A 27,835-nucleotide genomic window follows, 5' to 3' on the forward strand; every position below is an offset into this window, starting at 1 on the left:
CCTGTCGGCCATGTTGTTTTCTGATTAGTCTCAAAATGCAATATGCATAACTAAGCATCAAGGGGAACCTAAATATGAAATTTGAGAAAGATCCCTTCAGTTCTTTCTGAGGAATAGAGATAACAAACTTCAATTGTCAAAATCCAAGATGGCTGCCTGTCGGCCATGTTGTTTTCTGATTAGTCTCAAAATGCAATATGCATAACTAGGCACCGAGGGGAACCTGTGTATGAAATTTGAGAAAGATCCCTTCATTACTTTCTGAGAAATAGCGATAACAAACTTCAATTGTCAAATTCCAAGATGGCTGCCTGTCGGCCATGTTGTTTTCCGATTGGTCTCAAAATGCAATATTAATAAATAGGCACCAAGAGGAACCTACTTATGAAATTTGAGAAAGATCCCTTCAGTGCTTTCTGAGAAATAGCGATAACAAACTTTAATTGTCGAAATCCAAGATGGCTGCCTGTCGGCCATGTTGTTTTCCGATTAGTCTCAAAATGCAATATGCATAACTAATCATCAAGGGAAACCTAAATATGAAATTTGAGAAAGATCCCTTCAGTGCTTTCTGAGAAATAGCGATAACAAACTTCAATTGTCGAAATCCAAGATGGCTGCCTGTCGGCCATGTTGTTTTCCGATTAGTCTCAAAATGCAATATGCATAACTAAGCATCAAGGGGAACCTAAATATGAAATTTGAGAAAGATCCCTTCAGTACTTTCTGAGGAATAGCGATAACAAACTTCAATTGTCAAAATCCAAGATGGCTGCCTGTCGGCCATGTTGTTTTCCGATTGGTCTCAAAATGCAATATGCATAACTAGGCATCAGGAGGAACCTACATATGACATTTCAGGAATATCCCTTCATTAGTTTCTAAGAAATAGCGATAACAAATTTCAATTGTCGAAATCCAAGATGGCTGCCTGTCAGCCATGTTGTTTTCCGATCAGTCTCAAAATGCAATATGCATAACTAAGCACCAAGGGGAACCTACATATGAAATTTGGGAAAGATCCCTTCAGTACTTTCTCAGAAATAGCGATAACAAACTTCAATTGTCAAAATCCAAGATGGCTGCCTGTCGGCCATGTTGTTTTCTGATTGGTCTCAAAATGCAATATGCATAACTAGGTACCAATGGGAACCTACATATGAAATTTCAGTAAGATCCCTTCATTAGTTTCTTTAAAATAGCGATAACAAACTTTAATTGTCGAAATCCAAGATGGCTGCCTGTCGGCCATGTTGTTTTCCGATTAGTCTCAAAATGCAATATGCATAACTAAGCATCAAGGGGAACCTAAATATGAAATTTGAGAAAGATCCCTTCAGTACTTTCTGAGGAATAGCGATAACAAACTTCAATTGTCAAAATCCAAGATGGCTGCCTGTCGGCCATGTTGTTTTCCGATTGGTCTCAAAATGCAATATGCATAACTAGGCACCAAGAGGAACCTACATATGAAATTTGGGAAAGATCCCTTCAGTGCTTTCTGAGAATTAGCGATAACAATCTTCAATTGTCAAAATCCAAGATGGCTGCCTGTCGGCCATGTTGTTTTCCGATTGGTCTCAAAATGCAATATGCATAACTAGGTACCAAGGGGAACCTACATATGAAATTTGAGAAAGATCCCTTCAGTACTTTCCGAGAAATAGCGATAACAAGAATTGTTTACGGACGGACGGAGGGACGGGGGGACGGAGGGACGGACGGACGGACGGACGGACGGACGGACGGACGACGGACCACGGACGCAGGGCGATTTGAATAGCCCACCATCTGATGATGGTGGGCTAAAAATGTGTTTAGATATTATTATATTTTCAATCATAACAGAAAATGAGCTCTCCGTTAGCAGCGTATGTATACATACCTTCTATAATATGTTTTCTTGAAAGACCCTTTTCTGTCTCCGCTCTACAAAAAAAAAATTTAATTAAATGTTTACTCTTTACTGTATATTGTTATTCTATTAATATAAATACAACTTCATTAAGAAATCAAAATAGGTCAAGGTCAGAGGTTACAGTGACCTACTTCTGATATAATGTTAGATCTTGAAAATCATCCTTTTCAAGATGCAGACATCATCGTTGGGCATGATTAAGGTTCATGCTGAGTTTACTTCATTTTTTAAAAATTTTTAAATTGCTGTATGTATGTATGTCCTCTTTAAACTTTTAACATTTACTTATCCGTTCAGTACTTACTTTCCACCCCAATATATCTTTGTTGATATGATGTAACTGGATCGTCTGAAATAAAAGGTCCATTATGATCATTAATCTAATGTAAAAAATCTGTTTAACAAAAGAAGCTTTGAAATTCAAAAATGTAACAGAATGACTTTTAAAAAATTTTCAAATTAATTTTAACAGACAGCCATTCAATTTTGTTTTATTTGTACGAACAGCTGGAAACCAGTTAAGATTAGCTGTACCTGCATGGGCGTGGGTAATTTTTGATAATATTGGCACTTTCAAGTAGGGCGAGTCTTTCACTACATTATGTAAATATGCTCGAGATAACATAAAAGGCTTATCATCCTAAAGGTTACAGTATTACAAGGGAATCAGCATTCATGATTTAGCTGCTGGTGGAAGTGTAAAATTCAGCCTTGGTACAGTCAGAGATCGTCGTTATTAGGGATATTTAATTAATGACAGGCGGGGCTTAATCTTATATATTTAGGAGTAACATGCGAAATAATTAATTTTCAGGAGAACAAAAAGATGATTGTAATAAGACTTAATTAGTTAATTAGTCTTATAATTAAACAGATACCTCCATGTCTTTTTCTTTAGAAGTTTCCCGAGTAGAATTTCTGCCCTGAAAGAAACAAAAAGTTGAAATTTACTTATGTGATATAATTCTTGAGAATGAAATTCTCTCGCTGCAAATGAAACAATGGCTACAGAAATTTGTTAGACACATGTGTGCTCACTTTGATCCTTCTCTGAAGAACAGGAAATTAAATTGGTATGGCCTTGAATGGTATTTATAGGCTTCTTTGCTCTTTAAGCTGTCTCAGTTTTTGAAATTGTAAAATTACTACACAAGTCGAATCAATTTTGAAAATTCTTGACAGTTTAATATGAATTTAAATGCCTAAACCTTCTTGGGTGGTGAGAGCAAAATACTCACAGAAAATAAAGTTTCCTCGTACATTTTTTGATTACACAAATTTTATTATTTTCATTTTTGCGTAATATAATTATTGAAAAAGACAAACTAGAGATCCTTCAACATTTAATTTTATTTACTGCAGACATTTCAAAAACAAATTTTGAAGATTGGTTTCATTGATTATGATACTACTACATTATTGCCAATGTGATAATTAATGCAAATGAACAGTCAGTACAGAGACCCATGAAGAAACTTGGTGCCTTGATCATTTATGGATGTTCTGTATTGCATAATATTTTTTTATTTTTTTTTTTTTAAACTTTCCGTTTCAAATTTTCATTTCAAAGCTAATTTATGAATGTAATAAAAATATGTTACATTTCATGTTTTATGGCTTCTCTTTAAAATTTCCTCTGACAGACAATCTCAAAATTGCCTGAAAGCCATAATTTTGCTTTTCCTATTAAGTCTCATATTAAATATGCATATTAATGAACAAAGTCCTTTCTGTGAAAAAAAGCAATAATAATTTTCAAATGTTTCTCTGTGACTGCCTGTAAGCAACATCATCCTTCCAATAATCAGATTCAAAGTTAAACATGCACTATTGAAAGGACCAAGAGAAGGATGCATTTAACTTCAAACTAGAAAAAAATTCCATCATCTAATTTAATATTGATAGCGAAATGGTCCTGATAACACTTTAGGTTCAAATACACTACCAGGGGTAGGCCTTCGTGTTTTCTCTTTTGATCCGTCTCAAAACTTATCATGCACAACTACTAAGGGGCATGAAGAGGACCCTTAATACATTATAATATTTGTTGGTTTGCTGGATTTATATTGCCCTATGATCAGCCAGGGTCATTTTGAGGCAAGTTTTCATTGTAGTAGTTGGTGACTACCTCACCAAACAACATACATGAGGCCTGTCGCATGCCATCTAGAGGAATTTGGGAAAGTGTCTTGTCTAAGGACACAACCTGACAATACAAAGCAGCCCATTTCTCTGCTTCCCGAGAAACGCAAAACAACACAGATCGAGCATCGAACCACGCACCACGGATATCAACCTGTGGTAATTATTTGTAATTATCAAACACTGCATGCACCACTATATAACTCATCAGTGGGTACATAAAGTAGAGGCAAAACAGACCCAAATTCAATACACTCACAAATATGTCTAGACAACGTGGCCAGCCATATGCATACTGTAGTTGGAGTATGAGATATATTCACCAGACCATGTCCAGACAACATGGCCAGCCGTACTGTACGTAGTGTGAGTAATGAGATTTGCTCCCCAGACCATGTCCAGACAACATGGCCAGCCGTACCGTACGTAGTGGGAGTATATGAGATATGTTCCCCAGACCATGTCCAGACAACGTGGCCAGCTGTACTTTAGTTGGAGTATGAGATTTGTTCCCAAGACCATGTCCAGACAACGTTGCCAGCCGTACTGTACGTAGTTGGGAGTATATGAGATATGTTCCCCAGACTATGTCCAGACAACTTGCATTGGCCAGCCATACTGTAATTGGAGTATACGAGATGTTCCCCAGACCATGTCCAGACAACATGGCCAGCCGTACTGTACGTAGTGGGAGTATATGAGATGTTCACCAGACCATGTCCAGACAACATGGCCAGCCGTACTGTACGTAGTGGGAGTATATGAGATGTTCACCAGACCATGTCCAGACAACATGGCCAGCCGTACTGTACGTAGTGGGAGTATATGAGATATGTTCACCAGACCATGTCCAGACAACGTGGCCAGCCGTACTGTACGTAGTGGGAGTATATGAGATGTTCCCCAGACCAGCCGTACTGTAGTTGGAGCTAGTATACGAGATGTTCCCAAGACCATGTTAAAACACGACACATTTGCAGGGACCATCATACCTGACAAAATATTACTCCCTGAATATATTTATCTAGCTCAAAAAACGAGCATCATTTTGAGGAGTCGTCTCTTTGTATTAGCTGGTGGCTATATCTACCTCACTTAACAATATACGGGAGGACTGTTGAATATGCTACCCTAATGGCAATATCTACCTCACTTAACAATATACGGGAGGACTGTTATGCTACCCTAATGGCAATAGGGGTAAAGTGTCTTGCCCCAGGACACACCACACACAACCATCTCAAATTTCTGAGAAACATGGACCGCACTGGGTGGGGGATCGAATCACAAACCTCGGATGATTCTTCAACTGAGGTAACATATCTGACACTGGACCAACTGAGCTATCAGGGACAAAAATTTAAAAAAAAAAAAGATTTATTGTTGATTCATTTAACACAGGACTCTTCTAGACAATTTAGTGACAAACTATAACTGAACAAAAGATATGGACAGACAAATAAATGGACGCCGTCGAGTCATTATTTAAAATTCCATATAATAATGCTAGCAATGGAGGACAATACGTGTATCAGTTTATATCAAATCTCATTCTTTCTCAGACCTCCAAGTCTGTTTATGAAAACACCGATATCAGAGCATATGCCTTTGGGACCCAGTTATTGGAAATTTCCAACCAGGAATATTGATTTAACATTACATACTGGCCGGGAAATATTTGCCTGGAGACCAATTTCTGCTCTGACCTTATCATGTACCGGTGAAAACAATATCATGACAAACATATTTCATCAGTGATTGATGATAAAACCATTCTGCCCAGCTCCAAATGATTCTAAATTCTCCTCAGGGTCAGATTCACTGAGAAGCTTGGTATACAATACATCAGGGGAATAGATTTAAGCTTCTCGGAGATCTGTATTACACAGATGAGTTGAGTATGGTCCATCAGAGTTCTGTTTGATCAATGATAGTTGCTCTAATGTGATACCTGATGATGTATGATCAAAAGTAATAACTCAAAGATGGACAAGAAAGTATCATGTTTGATTAATAATTAACCACACAGACATGTTTTGTTTGGTTAGATAGAATTGTAAACATTTGATAATGATACATGCAGTAAATTTAATTTACAGCTAAATTACAAATTGCTGTGGAATAACATACACCAGCCAGGCAGCCACTAGTCACTAAAAAGTTAGAACTGCCTACTGCCTAACTCTAGAATATCTCCCCCTAGTTTGAAACTTCTAGAATTAAAAGACCTTTATCAAAATTGAATAGTATATGTCTTATTTTTATTTGCTATTTCAATATTCTAGAGACGTGCAGTTCTCCTGTTATACAGTTTACGGATATACAGCTTAAGGCAGCACATACTGTACCATATGTGACTGGATTAGTTTACAGCAATACCATGAAACACGTTTTTCAGTGTGTATGTTTTTTTTTTAATGAAATGATATAGACATGGATGGGCTTATAATACCATATATATCTATAGGATTCTATAAATTTTACAACCAATTATCAGAATTAAAAAAAAAAAATTTACAAGAAAAAATAATTTACGAGAAAAAAAAATTCCGGAAGCAATCTGCAAAATATCCTCATCAACAGAATTAATGGTAAGCCAGCTAGACAATCTTGTTCTGTATAAACTTTCATTTTACGAGTGAGACCTGCCTGGAGCCAGCGGGTCCAGCATCAGTGTAAACAGAGAGAGACCTTTGTAGTGAACGTAATGTCTATTCTGGGTGAACAGGTATAAATATAGCGATGAATGCTCCATCAAAAGCTCGTTAACAGGTGTGAAGTGACAGAGTACATGTTTTGCACACCTGGAAAATCTGTTTGCTGAGCTGTAAGGAGGCAGCATCAAATGTTGGTATATATACAACATGTATGTATACATATACCATATGTTAGGCTCAGACTTAGACTACACAGTGTAGCTGCGTCAACAAACTCTAGCTTTCAAGTATCATTGGGTCATTGTACAGTATTTATATACCAACCTAAACTTTCAGATTCCTGATAGAAGATGGAGCTCAAAGAGGCTGCCAAATAGATATGTACTAAATTTCCTCCCATCCTCAGAGGTCATAACAGACAAGTTCTCGGTAAGACAACATTATAGAGACATTGATTAGTGATGAATTCCACTTGTTAAGAAAATTTTCAATTTGGTCAAAGATTATAAATTTTGCTGAATATAACATATCACTTGTTGGATAGATAAATCATATTGAAGAAGTTTATTTCAATAATTTATGTATTTGTTCAATTAAACATTTAAGCAAAAAAAAAAAAAAATGAAAAATTCTCAAATAAAAAAAACCCATTGAGACTGTAGGTAGCTAAGCTTCATTTGCTAATTTATTTGTTCAATTAGTCAACAATTTAGGTCAAAATCAACTTACTGTACAGTACAAAAGAATGTAATAGGAGAAGGAAAATGTAATGACCAGATCGTGACTCAAACCAGGGACCTACGAACTCTAGATGGCGAGGTAAACATTTGAGCAGACTCTAGATGGACGAGGTAATTTATTGTGTGAGCTGAGTGGCCACTAGCAATCAGCCCTGCAGTCAATTTCTTCAACATTCCACCATTCTTCAATACAGTCTTTGATCATGAAGACACATCCGAGACCCTCAGACCATCTTCTGTGGGTATCTAGTTGGGCGTAAAATGAAACAGAAGAGAAAAAATTCCACAACCATCAGACCAGGACTCGAACCCAGGACCTCCTAATTCTAGACAGACACTTTCACCATTTGAGATAGCTTGATTGCCAACGGAGGTCAGCCCTCATACACAGTCCAGCTCTGCGACCGATATATATATATATAATAAAATACAAAGTCAAACACAGATCTGCTCTCTCCCTAGTACTAGGGAGACAGCAGATCTGTGTTTGGCTTTTTATTTTATTATTATTTACCGTCACATGGACATTTCAACTTTATTCTATATATATATATAACTGTAATTATTGAACCAATCACTAGTAGTCCAGCCAGACCACAATAACAGCGTCACATCTTGATCAACAATAACCTTTTGTATGGATTTTCATTAAAACTCGTATATTTTATGATAAATCGATCTTGCAGATAGTAGTCATCCGTTAATTATTGACGAATCAGTCATTAATCGTCTTGGGACGTGTAAATACTGTACTTAATGGTAACGTAATATTACATTAAAACCCATCAAAAAACAAAAATAATTAACCATTAACATGAATGACCTTGTCCCGATGAACAATGAAGGATCACCTGTTGTTCTGATTATAGCACTTTTGTATGCAAACTTGGCATTTTATTGAACAGAAAATTATAAATCTGAAATTAATTTTTAAAATATGAATCTAAAATCCTGAGCTTGTTTGTTGGATTTATAACTCTATGAACTGCCAGGTGAAATTTAAATCTGAGTAGGGTCTGCTTGTAGTAGTTGGTGGCTACCTCACTGAACAACATATGGAAGGAGTGTTGGACGGCATACAGAGCAATTAGGATAAAGTGTCTTGCCAGAGGACACATCCAGGACAGTACAGACTGAGAAACAAAAACTGCCACAGGATATGCGAGCCTCGATCGATCTACCCATGCTCGAAATTTTTGGATCTTCACCTGAGGTTACAAAAGGCCAACACCCTAAATGACTGAGCTATCGTGGTCCCCAAATTGCGTGTGCTGATTGAAATTTACGGTTACAAAGTCCATATCATTCCTAAAATAAAATTCTAGGGTCTTAGAGTATATAACCCCTGAGTTCATCTAAAAGTTTACCAAGTTATCTAACATTCCAGATATTTTTTGTAGCAAGCATTTAGCCTGCAGTGATTCACTAATATCTTATATCAGGAATCATTTTCTCGGAGATTTAGATAACAACGTATGCACGACCCTACTTAATACTTGGTATCACTATCATTATAAGTCGGTCACAATACTGGTATATATAGCAAGCACTTTCTGTGAACAAGGCATGCAGACTCCAGTGTATTACGTATAAAAAGACGATAAATCTCGTAAAAGCCAGTATGTAATTACATTTTTATCTATCATAAGGAGGCAAGGCATATCAAAACAGAGGGGGTTATTTTTGTCAATTACGTATTGGTAAAACAAAATACATTTACTATCTCTGCCAATGAACATACACACTTAAACAAGTCTTTAACCGCAGACACGCCGCTGAAATCCAACGAAGATACAATCAATATCAATTCTACAATTAGATATTACATCATAAAATCATTAACTTAAATGCTTTTAAGGCCCAGTAAAACATTTCAGAGCAATATCTGTAATTCATAGGAAATAGGGAAAATTCAATTGTCTGTCTATACAAACAATGCTTCATCATAAAGTTGATTATTTTAGATCTCAACAGCAATAAGGACTCTGCCAGAGAACACATCAACGACTTGTCTTGGCAAATTAAAGAGCCCCAGTTTATAAACATGTATCAACTCTGTTGCTTTAAACAAAAGGGACCAATATATTCTATTATCAAAGGCACTAAGTGTTCTGTGTTTACTGTATGTTTTATTTAACGTCCAATTAACAGCCAGGGTCATTTATAAGGATGTGAAAGGTTTTTGAAGTGAAGGAAAGCCGGATCACCCAAAGAAAAACCACCGGCCTACGGTCAGTATCAGGCGACTGCCTCACTTAGGTTTCGAACTCACAAATCCAGAAGTAGAGGGCTAGTGACAAAGTGTTGGGACACCTTAACCACTCTGCCACTGCTGCCCAGGTATTTTGCACCAATTGCAATGAGATTAAGTTATGGTGACCGTTCCCTACATCGAGGGTGACAATCAAAGGAATCTCAATCAGAAGGGTGAGATTTTTGATGGTCTTGCCTGAAGCTCTCAATCGGAAGGGTGAGATTTTTGATGGTTTTGCCTGAAGCTCTAACTTAAGTGATGGACATTCAACATTCTTACCCAGGGGTTGAGATTTCATCGTAACAATTCCTTCAGGTAGAGAAATAGGTTTTCACTGACCAAATGGGCCGACTCCCTTCAACCCATACTGTCATTTAATTTTTGGTTTGGACATTCAAGATTCCTACCCCTAGGGTTGAGACTTCTTCGTTAAATGATTCCTTAATTATGTATGGGGAAAGGTTTTTCCTGACCTACAAATGGACTCCCTTCAACCCATTACGTTATTGAATTTTTGGTTTGGACATTCAAGATTCTTACCCAGGGGTTGAGACTTCTTCGTTAAATGATTCCTTAATTATGTATGGGGAAAGGTTTTTCCTGACCTACAAATGGACTCCCTTCAACCCATTAAGTTATTGAAATTTTGGTTTGGACATTCAAGATTCTTACCCAGGGGTTGAGACTTCTTCGTTAAATGATTCCTTAATTATGTATGGGGAAAGGTTTTTCCTAACCTACAAAATTATGGATTTCCTTCAACCCATAATGTTATTAAAATTTTGGTTTGTGTGTAAATATCCATATAGGAGTACACATATACCACCTGTCAAAGCAATTCATTGCACATGTTGGAAATTTAAAGTACATACCCATAACATTACATAAAAGTACACTGTATTTACTCTTGTTTAAAATTTAGCAAAGCACACAGGGTTCAGATTTAATCATATATATATAAAAAAAATATATATATAATGTATATAATCATAGCAAAAAATCATATTGGAAACATATCAAATAACATTATACAGACATAATTGGATCTTAAACAGAGCTTAGATATATACAATTTATAAAATAAATTTGACAACAGAGCCTTTTATTGTTTCTTAAGTACAGCAACTTGACCGAAATTCAACTCAATCTTGACAGACTCAGCAAGAGCCGGAGGTTCGATGCCAAAATTATAGCAATGAATATTTTTTTATGTCCTGTAAGCTGATAGGTGAGAGCAGATCGAGCAATACAACATGTTAACAGCATTCTCCGGTGATCATTTCAGACTTGTGAATAACTTGATGCAAATAGTGACAAAAAAGCCTCAAGTAATTGCTGGATTGACTTTCGGTTTTATCTGCCCATTTCCTACGGTATTTTACTACATCCTACATCCTCCTTATCTGAGCTAGCTGTGAATTCACAACTTCCTAGCTGTTTGACAACATTTCGCTGCCCCAAGTGTTAAAAAGAGATTCCACACCCATGCATGCCAAAAATCGTAGATAACAAGTACTCAATTACAGGATCAAGCCTTATATATATATACCGTCACCATTCTGCCTCTCAACCACCGACATATATTACTTAGGTATACATATATGTATATAAAGACATGCTGAATTTAAGTAATGTGATAGGTCAAACAAATATGGTTCTAAAGAAGATTTTCAAACCATAGTTACAAAATTTTACTTCAATACCTTAAATTGTGCAAACATGATTTTTTTTTGTAGCTTAAAAGAGCAGCTGAATATTTAATATCAAGGTCACATAATGATACGAAATTATAGATTTATAGCAAAGATTCCCTGTTGTTCTAGAAACTCATTTACATCTTAATAGTTGAAGATTAATTGCAGAAAACTTAGATGTAAACCATCAAGACATTGTAATTTCTATACAAAATAAAATATTGGTCAATTTATTGGTCAATTTTGTCTTTCATTTTCAAAGCTATGTTAGGAATTCAAGGTTTATATTTCCATCAATCAAACATCACTCAGTATTTGTTTAACTTAATTAAAAGTGACGTGTATTTATCCAGTGTACGTTAATGACATTTTTAAACTTCAATACTGTTTATCGTCAGAAGACAGCTGGTGTAAATTGATAAACAAACATACATGTATATACACCTGACAATTTTGGCTTTTCTTTCTTTACTTCAGTTTCATTTCCCTTCCATGAAAAGTTTTTAACTTATGTTTTATACACATTAAAACTTTATTTGCCCAACTTTTTTTTTTATTTCTTGGGAGAGATTTTTGTAAATGTTCTAACAGAAATAAACAATATCTAAGCACATCCTTCTGATTCAGTTTAGAGTCAATCAAAAAGTCTATATCTTCGCAAATTTATTTTGTCTGACTAGAGACATTTAATAACATGACAGGTTGAAGCTTTAATATCTAAATAACAACAAAATGCTCAATGGGAATTTTGAATTTGGTGAGTTTTAACAAAATTTTGTGAAAATAATCATCATGATGCAGTTAATATGAAATATTACCTTTCAAAAATGGCTGATGGTGAAGTGTATTAAAGAAATGATTTACAAGATCAATGATTTCATGCTGAATATTTCAATTCTAATAAGTTGATATCGTTTGAATAAGACGAATCTGTGACGATAGATCACACAAGATAATTCAGAGGTGAGTTATAAAACGACCACACGATATCAAAAAGACAGAGAAAATCGTGTTGTAAGTGAAATAGAGAATCGGACACAAAAAAGATCGGCCAGACTCTCAAATAACCACCAATACACACCTGAACAGAAAAGTAAGAATTTGTGACGAAATTGATAAATCTGAAATGGTCAATGGAATGAAACAATTAAAATAGAAACGAATGAATACAATAACAGGTGAATGAAGGAATGAACAGACAATGAAAAAAATGAATGAAATAATGAATCTGAATGAGAAAAAAAAAAAAAAAGGCATATTCCGTGCATGTCGCAATTGTGTGCATTCCGATACCCTTACCCCTCGCAGGCTACCTGCATCTGGTGGTAGGCAGATATAGGGAGGTCGGGATTGTCCTTTTTATGACTGTAAACAAGAAATAAGACCTACACATGAAGAGGTCGCACACCAAAAGTATAGTAATTGTTGGCAATCGGTTGTCAAAAGGATTATTGAAAACATTTTATCCTTCCAATTAACTGATGATTAATTGAAAATCATTTCATGCATTTCTGTTTCTAAAATTACGTAAAATATATAAAAGCAATATTAACAAGTCATTTAATTTCATATTTGAAATATTAATTTCAATTTGATGATTTTTAATTTTGAAGAAATCTTACTGATATGGAGAATTTCTCCTTATTGCTTAAAATGATCATTAATAATTCCCCCGAAAACATTCAATTTGGAGAATTTCTCCTGATAATTAGGATTAGAAACTGATTATCATAAGCAGTACGTGTGCCTACTGAGCCGATTTTCGACAATACTACACAGAGAAGATGAGATACAGAGGCTGAACCATGGAATACAATGGACACCAAGATAAGCATTGTACACAGGAACGTATAGGACACGTACATCAATACACCAAACACTCATTCTGGTCTCTCTGGAGTATCGATAGATCAGTTAGGATGGCTTCAGAAAGCTTGCAATTACAGCAAGTGTTTGACATATACTTAAAGCTGTGATATATATTACACAATGTTTGAGCATTATTAATCTATTTTCATCCTTAAAGCATTCACAAAAATATTATTGTACTATATGATGTACATTTATCTATTGCAAAAAATGCAGATTTGACAATTATCAGTAGGACTACAATGTATACATTCTGGTATTTTGATGTGCCAAAATTAATTTGAGTAATGCCAAAATAAGTGCATTATAATGGTCATATACAGAATATATACCTTTGCCATTTTTCATATGTTGCCTGCTCTATTTTACATCAATTGATTTAAGCAATATATAAAATTCCTTATGTTTAAATAATCAAAATTCAGATATATGTACAGATTATAATTTTGGAGTAATTGCCATTTAAAAATGTCACTTAAAAATGTCACTTAAAAATGGCCGACTACAAATTGAACATTTACAAGCTCTCCAATGACATTATGTAGTGAAGTCTATGCAACAGTATTCATCTTAAGTAAGAAAAACAAAAAAAATATTTGCTTAATGAATTCAGCAAAGAACACAACATATGTTTTATCATTAGAACTGTAATCTGTATAATGAACATGAATGAAAGTGTCAACTAGCTGTCTGATTCTTAAAATACCGAAATAACTGTTTTCCAAAATTTGATATTAATTTAAAGAGTAGCTAGGAAATATTTTTCAAAATACTGAATTCATTATTCAAACACTGAAAAGTTCCACCTGTGTATCAGTTAAAGGCAGGGTGTGGGGTCTGAAAGGGAGACAACTCAGAAAAATAGAGAGTGTTACAAATCTATACTTCAGAGAAAGAATTTCGTCAAATTCATAAGAGTTTATCGATCCAACACTTGGTATACATATACAAGTACCAGATTCTGCAGTAAGAACAACAACTTAATGCTTAAATCGTTCTACATTCATATATCATACACCATGTCTCACATCCAAGGAGTTCATGATCATATTCCCCATATCTTTGATGAAAATCCCATCAAAAATGTTCAAAGTGCTTATATATATAATAACAGGAGAATCCCAACTACCCTCTTCAAAATCCTTAAATTCATTTCTAGCATTCATGACCCAAAATTATCTCAACACACCACACCATTGTTGTATGAACATTTTGTAATGTGGTTATCCAACGAAGCTAAGGAATACTTGTAATTAAAACATCATAGCTACAATATATTCTCAATTGTTTTCAACCAGAGAAAACATTTGAAATTTTAGCCACATGAAAGAGACATGTTTACATTGTCAGCTGGTACAAATCATTGTAGGTATTTATAGATATAAATCTGGGTGTAGCTAATGGATCCCACATGTTAAGGTTAGGGCAGGTAGGCTGTATTCTCCGCTGTATAATACTATAGCACAAATTAATCTCCCCTAGGTATATTATACAATGAAGCCTTTGAGAGCTCTGTGAGATATTCTTCTGAAAAGATCAAAGAAGTATTCATGGATTAAACATGAATTTCCTCCTTCCGAAGTGTGTGGTAAAACCACAATTTTTATAACCCTGATGTATGATACAGCAGAATTTTTATTTAAGGGGTTATGCTACACATACATTTGATGAGGCGCTCAAGGCGTATATCTCTTTATCAAAAGAGTTCAGTGCTAAATCATTCAATGATGAAATCGATATTTTTCAATCATAAATGAAACCTTTGATGTCAAATGATGAGTTCATTCTAAATGTGATCAAGGAAAAAATTGGCATAAAACAAACCAAAGGGAAATAACTCTATATCAGATTAAAAAATCACAAGTACTGTACATGTAATGTTTAAGGTAGAAGGTTAATGTAAATCATATATATATATTTTTTTATATATATGTACTTTGACCAGTTGGATTTTTTTATTCAATTATATGCAAAAGATTTTTAACAAAGATTATCAGTAATGCATGAATTTATGGAACAAAACTGGCTAATGATCAGGAGAGAGCAATGGATTTAGTTAGTAGTCAGAAAACTCAAATGAAAAAAAAATTAAAAAATTCTCCCACACGCCACGGGATATGTAGCTAGCTACTGGTATTCATAGCCGCAATGAAAATTTAAAAAATCTATTCAATCCATATATGTCTTGCATTGTAATGCTATGTTATATGGGGAAATAACTTCAAGGGAGATAACTCTGACAATAAAACTCATAGATATAATATTTTAATTAAGGTGGAACAACCTCAAACTTCAACCATGATAGCTAAACGATAAATCTGAATAGCAGCTCTCTTGAATGGACATCCAATATGTTAATTGTGACTTCAAAACAAGAGTATCTTTTGGCTTCTCCATTTCTGTAAAATCACACTCATCCTCAGACCTGTAATATTCTGAGCTGTTATGGATTATGTGTCTTGATTAAATTCATTGTAAGGTCATTACTGAGAAACCGAAAACAAAATAGGAAATGATGAAAACCACATGCCATATACCATCCATCAAAATGACGTTAAATTAAGAAGTAGAGATCCTTTGTGAAGCATGTGCAACTCCGCTCCACTCCCAATTTGACAGAAATGTAGTCAAACATAAAAATCTAATTGAAAGTTATGAACATGTCAATTATTAGTTTTTGTTATTTTGTTTCCATTATGATTGCAGTGTTACAATGTATGATCCCGAAAATGTCCAGGTAAAATATCAACATCCTATAGTTTTCAATTTTTATGAGTGAATGCAAGAGTTCTCAATCATATTTGTAGATAGATTGACAAAAGACAGAACGGTTAACACCGATGCCTCTGAACTCTTCCTGGACTTTGGTTATAATGTCCTGTAACACTGTAGACAATATTATATTGTCAAGTAAGTACAAAAACTATGGTAAATGAAAAACTTCTACCATTAATATGTACTGAAAGACAAAATGAGACTGTTACGGACACAACATCAAAACAATTAATACACACTATTAGCATACTAAAGTAGCAACAAAAATACAATGGAGTATTGTTTTAATTCTTTTTTTGGAATAATACTTTTTTTTATCTATTTTTTGGTAAAACATAAACATTGTACATTTCATCCAATTTTTCATTTTTTTCCCCCACAATGTTTGAGATGACAGAAACAATGGAAACGCTTAGCATGAAAACTTTCAAATAAAATATTAAAACAATAGCCGGTTCACACAAGACGTTTGTTTATTATCTCATAAGATTAAAGCAAAAAGCATGACAGACATGCTGGACTAACATTGCTTTCTGCAAAGCAAAAATATTGACATGCTGGTCCAATGTCAATCCAGAAAAGTATGACATGTTGGACCAATATTGCGTTCCACCAAGTATGACATGCTAGCCAAACGTCATAATCCCGCAAAGTTTGACACGTTGGACCAACATTACATCCTTTGAAGAGTGACACAGTTGAAGGACCAACATTACATCCTTTGAAGAGTGACACAGTTGAAGGACCAACATCACCTCCCACTAACTGCACTACTTACTTGCCAGCAGCATACACTTCAGCAGTGTCAAAGTAATTAATTCCACTCTCATAGGCAAGTGTCAGGATTTCTTCCGCAACCTACAAAATATGGAGTATATACCGTAAGTGTCGGGATTTCTTCAGCAACCTTCAAAATATGGAGTATATAAGTGTCGGGATTTCTTCAGCAACTTTCAAAATATGGAGTTTATAAATGTAAGGATTTCTTCAGCAACCTACAAAATATGGAGTATATAAGTGTCAGGGTTTCTTCAGCAACCTACAAAATATGGAGTTTATAAATGTCGGGATTTCTTCAGCAACCTACAAAATATGGAGTTTATAAATGTAAGGATTTCTTCAGCAACCTTCAAAATATGGAGTTTATAAATGTAAGGATTTCTTCAGCAACCTACAAAATATGGAGTATATAAGTGTCGGGATTTCTTCAGCAACCTTCAAAATATGGAGTTTATAAGTGTCGGGATTTCTTCAGCAACCTTCAAAATATGTAATATATAAGTGTCAGGGTTTCTTCAGCAACCTACAAAATATGGAGTATATAAGTGTCGGGATTTCTTCAGCAACCTACACAATATGGAGTATATAAGTGTCGGGATTTCTTCAGCAACCTTCAAAATATGTAATATATAAGTGTCAGGGTTTCTTCAGCAACCTACAAAATAAGTGTCAAGATTTCTTCAGCAACCTTCAAAATATAGAATATATATATATTTAGTGTCAGGATTTCTTCAGCAACCTATATATAGTGTAAGAATTTCTTCAGCAACATTCAAAACATGGAGTATATTTATAAATGTCAGGAATTGGTATTTTAAGCTACAGCTTCTGAGTAGTTAGAAGTGATATTTGGAATTCCTCTCCCTATAAAAATTTGCCCTTAGCTGGCAAAAATTATTTCCCACTATGTTAACGTATACATTTACCCTGCATTAATGTCACCTTTTGAAGTATACATGTACAGTATCTAAGTATATAACTGTATATAATTGTCTGGTGATGTTGCATACGATTCATAACAGTATGAATTATACGCCTTTAAAATGTCAGAGCACTGATTGCATCAAATCATCAGAAGACTGCAATCTAATTGCTGCAGTATATAATGCAATGCAGCATAAATTGTACCGTTTTTGAGTTCTTCATGCAGTTCTTGATTAACGTAAATTATATTTTTTTTATTCTAAAAAACAAAAACACTTCATCTACAATGTTGAGTTTTTATGATCTATCAGTTACAGCCTAAAAAAGAAGGAATTCGACAAATTTGTACCAATTACCGAAGAATGATAACAATTTCTACATTCTTGCATGTATATATTGAGTGTGTGTGTAAATACATGCAGAACTCATGGGTTGATTAATGTATATAACTGTTAATGGGAGAAAATGACATCGGCAGCTACTTGTACTAATTACTGAAGAATGATCAGACATTTGTAAACTTACATGTAGCTGACAGATCTCATTGGTAACATACAAACCTCTGTAACTCAGAGAGGAAAAAGTTATTTTCAGAACGTGTACTAATTATGGAGGCATGGTCAGAATTTATACAGTCTATATACAAGCAGACAGATCATGGGATGAATTACTGTTTTTTTAGGAGAAAAACTCCGACTGGGGCAACAACTCCTGTCAGTCAACTTCCGAATGTGACAGCAACGTTACATACCGAGAATTCTGTTACATTAACCTAGATTCTCATCAATGACCTGGCTGTGGCGGAGCTCCAGACGAACTGGATGTAGCGTTAATCATTAAAGATCGGTGAGATCTTGTCCATTCATTTGTTAATTACATGTATTGCAAAAATGTTTGGTCGGAACATCAATATCATATAGTCTTGAAAACCTGTCTATAAAGGCCATCAAGGGCACAGGGAGGAGTGATATTTATATAGGTAGGTGACCTCTGTATACAGGTCCTAAACATGAATTATGTTGCATTGGTGACCTGAACAAGTGGCCTTTATAGGCAGGTTTTTAATTGTTACATTATACACACAGGTCACTATTCAATGAAGGCATGTAGACTGTAGTTAACAAATTTAGGAAATAATATCACATTATATTGACCTCAAGGTATATGTTTTAATGTATGATTTCTTATTTGAGATTGTGAGTTTAATCACCCGAATTTGACCTAGATTTGTGTGGCAGGTGTTGATGAAAAAGAGTACCCACTGTAGATATTCCATAAAACTCTTATATATTTCCATGAAATTACATGAAATTTTAAAAATGTCCACAGAATTCTGCTTAGGATTTCCAAAGAATCCTCTTTCTTAGCAAACAATGTCAGTGGACAGTTAACAGACATTTTCCATTGACATTGATATAGCATGTGACTTTAATCATCCAGATTTAACCCTACATTTGTATGATAGGTGTCATCGGTGAATTAGAAGACGCTTACTCCCCTGAAACACCTGGTCTTATTCTCCATGTACTGTTTCACGAGTCTTGACACAGATCTATAGCTCTGTTTATATAATGCCCTTATTCAATCAATTTGAAGTTTGATTGATGGTTTTGTTATCGTTAATAATTAGTATTCTCTGTTGTTTACGTCAAGAGTGAAAGATTCTATTTGGTTTTACTTTTCAATTATTACTAACTGTTACTGGTGATTAACCTTAAGCTTGTGTATAGATATTTTTATTTACCCAGGACAGTTATCAAAAATATCATTATCAGAACCTTAAGAACATCATGTATTGTATATCATTAGTCCAAAGTTAACGTAAACTTTATTTATTTCACAAAAATTGTGAAATAAGTTATAAATTCAACTTATATTAATCATGCTTGTTTGCCCAGATGGAAGTATGCGAGGGGTCTTACTGTAGGAGGAAACCAGAGTACCCTGAGAAAACTAACATAATCAGGGAGGTGACTCCATACCTTTTAACATTCGATCGGGGAACCAAACAGGCCTGGCCACCCTGGTGAAAGACAAGTAATTTTGTGACGACTACACCTGTCCACCCAGTGTCTCACCAGAAAAACCAGAAAAAAAAAACCAAAAGTTGATATAAGAAGACAGGAATTAAGTACATTGTACTTATAAACTCTAAAATAAAAAATTCGCTAAGGAAACCATTGCATGACATTCTTTATGACATCATTTTAACAATTTTTTGGAAAAATTACACTTGTTGGAATGATTATATTTATGAGATTTTAAACACTGAGCACTAATACGGAGCATACTTATTGACATGATTATATGAGATAGAAGTTTGATTCCATCGCTTTTAAACAATAAACACTATGGATCATAATAAAGTTCCCAATTCTGACACCATTTATTAGGTTTCATTTCATTTTTCCATTTTGTATGCTGGCCCATCACAAGTTTTATAATGAGTGGATAAACCATAACTATTGGTTGTTTTAAGCTTTTCTATATGAAAGATGCTCTTTAAAGCAAGGAATCCCAGAATCTTCATAAGACATGATAAATGGTACAGCACGGCACTTAAAATCAGGGGAGAAGGAGTGTTACATGATGTACATGTTGTTAAACAATTCATTTGATATCAGGAGAAACACCGTTAAAACAGAAGTCTGTCTGATATTTACAACCAGTAAATAATCATAGCCGTAATCACAAACATATCTTAAGAGGGCTTCCTTTAATGCCAACAATTACCTGCCCATTAAAAGTGTTTCCTATTTCTTTGCCTGGCCTTACATCAGACTGTTTTTTGTTTGTTTTATGGTAATTTATAATCATTCTGTTAGGGTACATCAGACCTTAAGTAATAATAAAATGTTTTGCCAAAGGATCAGAAGTTTTGATAAAAGTGCATGTACTTGTATGAAATCTTATCATTAACACTGCCAATTTTAGAGATTTTGTGTGTAGTAGCTGGTGGCTACATCACTAAACAATATATAGAAGACCTGGTTAATGCTCATTATTTTGGGGGGGGGGGGGAATTTGACTGGTTTGCCCATTGTTAGAAAAATGTGACTAAGTGGAGTGTCCTGCTGGATGTCTTCGCCAGTATGCTTCAGTGAGGTAGCACTATAAAGTTGGCATCAGTTCAAGCTATCACAAGGAGACACACACAAACAATACCTCCAAAAACAATTAAACAGCATCTCACATACAGGCCCGGGGACGCTGTCCTTAAATGATTTTAAAAAATACTAAAATAAATCGAAAGAGACAATGAACACAAGTTTTCAGATATGTACTCTATAACATGAAATGTTCGTTGTGTATAAATTCTATTCATAGTTTCCAAGCTTAAAGGTTGCTATGGAACCACAAATAGAACTACAACAAATATTGTTGTATATGTTTCATTGTTATATTATTGTTGGATATCTACAAAATTTTTTACAGACAAAATCATTTGAAAGCACCAAACCATGAAAGAACGTCGACATCACATGAACATGAGTCATCTCATGCTGAATTGTAATTATAACATGTTTATCCTGTAATAAGCCCAAGAGACAAACATGATAATAAACTCTCAAAGACAAATGAATCATTACGAAACACTGATGAAGTAGCTACATTTGTACATAGGGGGCGGGCTTATTACCAGGCATGTGTTTATTGGTCTATAGCAGAACTTACCTCATCTGTTACCTGACCACCAAATGTTACCCACGTCCCTGTAGGGATAGAAAACAAACAATTAATGTGATATTAAAATAAGCACAACAAGAAAAAGCTAAAATTTGTTAAAATGTTACATCAATTGCAAGGTTTAAGCTTAATTTGAAGGGTTGATCATCACATTCAGCAAACTATTTATGCTATGATTAATAAAGAAATCTTTTCACACATAAATTTAACACAAGATCAATACTAATTTTCTGCGGTGATGAAATTATTAACATGCTAGGATTTGACATTAATTTTGAAAATTTATCGTATTCTGTGAATAAGGGTATGATGGAGTTGGTCTCATACTCACTCACTAGATCATGAATAGTTATAAGCCTGCGATGGCTTACACATAAACACAGACATTTACTATATATACCTCCCGAAGGTACTATAGCTTTTCCTGATTACAACAGATAATGTATTAGACATTTGTTTCACGTTATCAATTGATAATGATCGAGGGGCTATTGCAGTACATAATATATATACGGTATATATAATATGTATATAAATTTCTGCCATTGAAAACATTGAAGACTTATTGGGGCTCTATGATAAAAATAGTAACAGTGACCTTGACCTTCACCCAAAATTCCTGAAACTCCAACATGTCAGAGATATAAAGGTTCTTTATTGTTGTGTGAGGTTTGATCAAAATCTCTCAAGGAATGATTTTTAAGCCGCTACAGTGCTGACAAGCTTTGATGTTACGCACATGTACAGGAGTGTCGGAGAAGAAACCTTATAGTCCCCCTGAAGTCTCACTGGTACTAGAGGACTATTAAAAGACCTTAAATCCATAAAAATGAAAAGGAATCTATATCATGGAACAGATTACAATTAATACAGTATCCTGCCATCTGAAGAGTCACACTAATTGACATTTATACACAGAATTTTAAATTATACATTATAACACATTTTCAAATGCTAATAATATCAGACCACATTTTGAAGGGAATGGACCAATATTTGCCAATAATAGACCACATTTTGAAGGGAATGGACCAGTATTTGCCAATAATAGACCACATTTTGACACAGAATAGGACTCAGCCATCCGCATCCATACAGCTAGTCCTCCTCTGCATGATTTGACAATCTGAAGATAGCATATGGAGATACATGCATATGTACCACAAGAAATTTTTCACAAGGGGCTACAACTCTGCACTAATAAGTGGGGTGTGTTTAGAATTTTGACCTTTGATAATTATATGTGACAATGTGGTAAACAGCTTGTAGTGCAGTTTTGGGTACTTTTTAAATGGGGACAACAACTGTATTAACATGTAATTTTACAATTGAGAAATGGTTGTTTGCATCAGTGTTTAACCTGTGGACTCTACCAATAATGGTTCTGACATCTGGTTATCAGATCAAAATTAAAGCAGATGGTGTTAATGTTGGACTATATAATGGAACTTTGTTGCATTTTTGTAAAAAGGAATATGTAAATAAAATGATGAGAAAGCATCACAATGTACGAAGAAAAAACTGTATAAAGGTACAATACACACAAAACCACTGACTAGTACAAACATGCCCCAGATTTAAATAGAAATCGAGATTTGATGTTATCCACCATATATAAAATCTCTTCATCAGCTGGGAATCCAAAGGATTCAGGAGAGGGTTTGTGACTGTGATGTAGCCGTGTGTTTAGATGTTCCTATTAGCCACTGTTAATAGGTATACACAAAATGTATGGTAATCGTATTCATTACCACTAGCAATACGAGAAGGGTTTGTAGTACTGACAGGACACCATCTGTCTGTACCTAGTTATGACTCTCCAGATACGTATCTCTATATCTCTTCTGTGTGTGTGAAAGTGAAATATTGGGTACAGTAGCTAGCACTCTTCCATGTTATACTTTGGTTTGGTTTGGTTTGGTTTGGTTTATTTTGTTAAACGTCCTATTAACAGCTAAGGTCATTTAAGGACGGCCTCCCGTGCGTGCGACATGCATGCGTGTAGTGAGTGCGTATGTGTGTTTTGGGAGGCTGCGGTTTGTTCTTGTTAAGTCTCCTAATGATAGGCCGGAACTTTTGCCGATTTAAAGTACTACCTCACTGAAGCATACTGCCGAAGACACCCAGCAGCACACCCCACCCGGTCACATTATACTGACAACAGGCAAACCAGTCGTCCCACTCCAAATATGCTGAGCGCTAAGCAGGAGTAGCAACTACCATTTTTAAAGACTCTGGTATGTCTCGGCCAGAGGACAGAACCCAAAGCCTTCCTCACTGGGGCGAACGCTCAACTAAAGGCCAAAAGTGAGGCAGTGTCAAGGGAGACGTTAGGAAGAAGAAAGTTGTTAAGAAAGAAGAGAAAAGATAAGATCCCAAATTTAGTCGCCTCTTACGATCATGCAACACAAACAGATCTGTGCACCTCAACAATGCTATTATAATGATCAGATGTAATACAGCTCAAAAGAAGTGTTTCAAACAGTCACATGAGTTAAAAACACCTTATATCAATTATATTGTGCCCATACCCATAAGTTCTCATTTTTAAGAATGTGACTATCTGGCTGTGACCTAGATTTTACGACAGGGGTTGTCGTTGATGAAGACACTTTCCCTTCCGAAACACCTGGTCTTACTCTCCTTGTAATTTTGGGGTGGCTTCATGCAAATCTGTATTTTCCTCATAATTTATTGAGATTTAATTGTTGTCATGCTGTGTTTATTGTTTTTGTTATTTTTTTATTTACATGTATTTTATGCTTTATTTTCTTAAAAATGCCTGATATTTGAAATTTCTTAATTTAGCTTTTTTTCTTATCAGGATTACTGATTTATTAAAAGACATTGTTATCACTGAACAGTTTTCGGGCTCTATCTCCATGCATACACGAGATAATATCCAAGGGGGATAACTCTCTCATTAATGCATGATTCGGGGTACATGATTTTCAAACCTTAATTGACCTGAACACTTATACAAAGTGAAAAATTATATTTGAATGATTGTTGTAATAAACAAATCATAAAATTATTTAAGAATAATTCAAGCTTTAATTATTTAAACTTTACTATAACTTCCATGACCTGTCTGGGTTTTTTTTTCATCTAATCAACTTGTTTTGTTTCATGCATAAAAATGGTACAGTCAGTTATGAAAGGCGGCATGAAAACAAAAGAGTTTTTATTGATCAACTCTTCAATACATTAAGTATATGCATATAAGATGTTTTTGAACTTCATTTGATGTCAGGAAATTCTAAAAATACCTATCACGGTAATGGCCGGTAAACACTGGTATTTTACGATGAACAAAACAGCGAAATGTTGATAGCAACAATTACCTTCCTGTAAAATGTACAAACAGGCAGTAATATATGGACTAACAGACACGTTTCCGTGGGTTTAAATTGTCTTACAAACTCAACAAGTATCTATGATAGACATTACACAACACAGAGCAGGCACTGCCAGGTGTTGATTTAGAATCGTAAAAATGTCAGCAGAACAGACAAACTACAGACAACCGGTGTTTGGGATGTAAATCCGGGGTAAAGATGATTCTCAAAGAGCTGTAACATTCTCAGCATCATCAACAAATACCACCTAACAATGTGGCTGTGTTATCTGGTGAGAGATAAAAAAAAAACATATCAGACTCCAAACATTATTGTTTTTAAAGAGGAAATACAAAATCTTGATAAAATGGTCGGATAGAAAATGACACTAAGCCCCAAGCATTGGAATTCATATCTACATAGATCCACGTAATATTAGAATAAATCCTTTCAGCTGTGATATTGGGCATGTCACTAGTATCTTCTGTAGCACAATATATATTATAACTCTTCGGCTTGTGTTAGTTATATAACTGCAGCTCTTAAACTGTGTCATTTGCAGGTAATTTCATTACTAATCATACTTTTTGAATGATCTTTTCAAAACATACACATGCAGTTGCATATTAACTCTCATACTTTGTACACTTTGTTTATTATACAGTAATAAGTACACCAACTTATATAAAACATGCTTGTTGGCCCAGATGGAAGCATGTCTTTAAACTGTTACAGAAAACCACAGCACCTAGAGGAAACCTAAGTGATGGGGGGCAGGTGACCCCAAACCTTTTCATGTCCAATCGCGGAAACAAACCTTCAAGGTCACCTAGCTAGGCGAAGGACAAGTAGTTACCACTCTGCCACCTGACCACCCTAAACTGCAGCTCTTACAATTACAATAAATATGGCACTAGACAATTTCTTGTTCCTCTTCATGCCTCAGGAGGAATAAATTTAGTGGTGTAACTATTCATCGATGTATTTATGTATTGGAGGCAGAGTGGTGCATCGATGCATCATCTATCTTTGATTTGTATCTCAATACTTGTTAGTTATCTCCCTTGACCAAAGTTAGCTTACGTTTTGTAGTAAACAATATGACTGACAAGGCCGTTTCAGCGGCTTATAACGCTGACTGTTGGACTTCTTTCAAATCCAAATTATCTAAATTCAAGAATGCGCAACTTGTGGGAAACGGACAAGACATGTTTTTTTGTAACAAATGTAGACAAAGGTTGTAATATTCCGGAAATACCACAAACAAAACATGACTACTGTACAATGGAACACCAGATATCTGATAGGTCATCAGCTTCTCATATATCGTGATACGTATCGTATCCTGACTCCTGTATCGCGATACGTATCATATTGCTACCCATCTTGCGATACACAGCTCTAATTAAATTCCATCAAACATAGATTATTACCATTTTTAACAACCTGAATTTGTTTACTGATTTATTTGTGCTAATCAATAAGCTACAATCCTGAAGGTATTCATGAGTGAATATATAGTACAATATATCTTTAACTAGGAATTTCATGATAGATACATTATAAAACACCAAACACAGAATAGAAGATTTAAACTGCACCAGTTCATCGTTCTGTCCTTCTCGGACACATCAATCTGTCTCATGAGACCAAAATTATGGAAACCCAAAAGGGAAGAATAATGATAAGTATCATAGCTCCCCTACGTATATATACCCCCAGTAGAAGATGTATAGCTAATGTAAGCTGTCTTATATGGCCATTACCTTATTTGCTTTGTATGTCAATTATTGCTGAAGGTGCATATACGTGCACTGCTAATTAATTTTACGTTCCGTGCAAAAGGTACTTAAAATGGAAAGCTTCTACTACACAAGAAATAATCAATAACTTCACAGGTCTGCGTCCCCTATCCTAAAAAGTTGTCTCTGCTCATCAGCATTATGGACCGTCGTAGACTGGTACTGGCCGTGAATGTGAGGAAATGTAATTACTCAACGTATATATATATCTAGGTGATCCAGGTACGCTATAGTATTGAACTGAGGTAATCAATGTTGATGAGGTACAGTACTTGGTGACTGCAGTAATGAGGTTGTAAAATTTAAGTAGTGGACTGCAACATCATTAAGGGAAACTCACTTTGATGGAAACTATAACCAGATCGTACAACTGAGCCAAATGATCGATGTACGAACATCATTTACTAAGGGAGGTAACTGTCAGACAAGCTGATCAATATAGAAACATCATTATTAACAAAGGGAGATAACTCAGGCAAGCTGATCAATACTGGAACATCATTAACTACTAAGGGAGATAACTCAGACAAGCTGATCAATACAGGAACATCATTTACTACTAAGGGAGACAACTCAGACAAGCTGATCCATATAGGAACATCATTTACTACTAAGGGAGACAACTGTCAGACAAGCTGATCAATACTGGAACATCATTTACTACAAAGGGAGATAACTCAGACAAGCTGATCAATACTGGAACATCATTAACTACTAAGGGAGATAACTCAGACAAGCTGATCAATACTGGAACATCATTAGCTACTAAGGGAGATAACTCAGACAAGCTGATCAATACTGGAACATCATTAACTACTAAGGGAGATAACTCAGACAAGCTGATCAATACAGGAACATCATTTAATACTAAGGGAGATAACTGACACAAGCTGACCAATACAGGAACATCATTTACTGCCAAGGGAAATAACTTTGCATGACAACATCATTAACTACCAGCTAGGGAAGACAACCTTGTTTAAGCATAATTCTATAGTTGGCATACAATCTGTTTAATTTCATTCCATTCAATATATGATATTGTTTATCACATTATAATTGTAGGATTTTGATATCTAATAATTTAATTTCATTCTGCTAGTAACATAAAATTATTATTATAAATAAAGGCTGCTCTGAGATATTATGTAAAGTTAGAAGTTAAATTACACATGTCCAGTGTATCACACAACTTTTCTGTACAATATAGAGATCCCCATCATTACAGGAGTAGCTAGCCCACACAATGATATGT

General features: G+C 34.9%; 1 protein-coding gene across 9 annotated transcripts in view; it reads right to left on the reverse strand.

Moving 5' to 3' along the window:
* LOC117344824 (voltage-gated potassium channel subunit beta-2-like) overlaps window positions 1-27,835 on the reverse strand; it is a 77,721-nt gene that overhangs the window by 20,059 nt on the left and 29,827 nt on the right. For all 9 annotated transcript variants that reach the window (XM_033907654.1, XM_033907662.1, XM_033907655.1 and 6 more), the window contains exons 4-8: window positions 21,429-21,466; window positions 16,828-16,907; window positions 2,797-2,841; window positions 2,223-2,267; window positions 1,886-1,929 (exon numbers count right to left, since the gene is read on the reverse strand). In XM_033907654.1, coding sequence (XP_033763545.1) covers window positions 1,886-1,929; window positions 2,223-2,267; window positions 2,797-2,841; window positions 16,828-16,907; window positions 21,429-21,466 — 252 coding nt within the window. The remainder of the gene's footprint in view (window positions 1-1,885; window positions 1,930-2,222; window positions 2,268-2,796; window positions 2,842-16,827; window positions 16,908-21,428; window positions 21,467-27,835) is intronic.

This window comes from Pecten maximus, chromosome 16 (assembly GCF_902652985.1).
Source record: "Pecten maximus chromosome 16, xPecMax1.1, whole genome shotgun sequence".
Classification (NCBI taxonomy): Eukaryota; Metazoa; Mollusca; class Bivalvia; order Pectinida; family Pectinidae; genus Pecten; species Pecten maximus.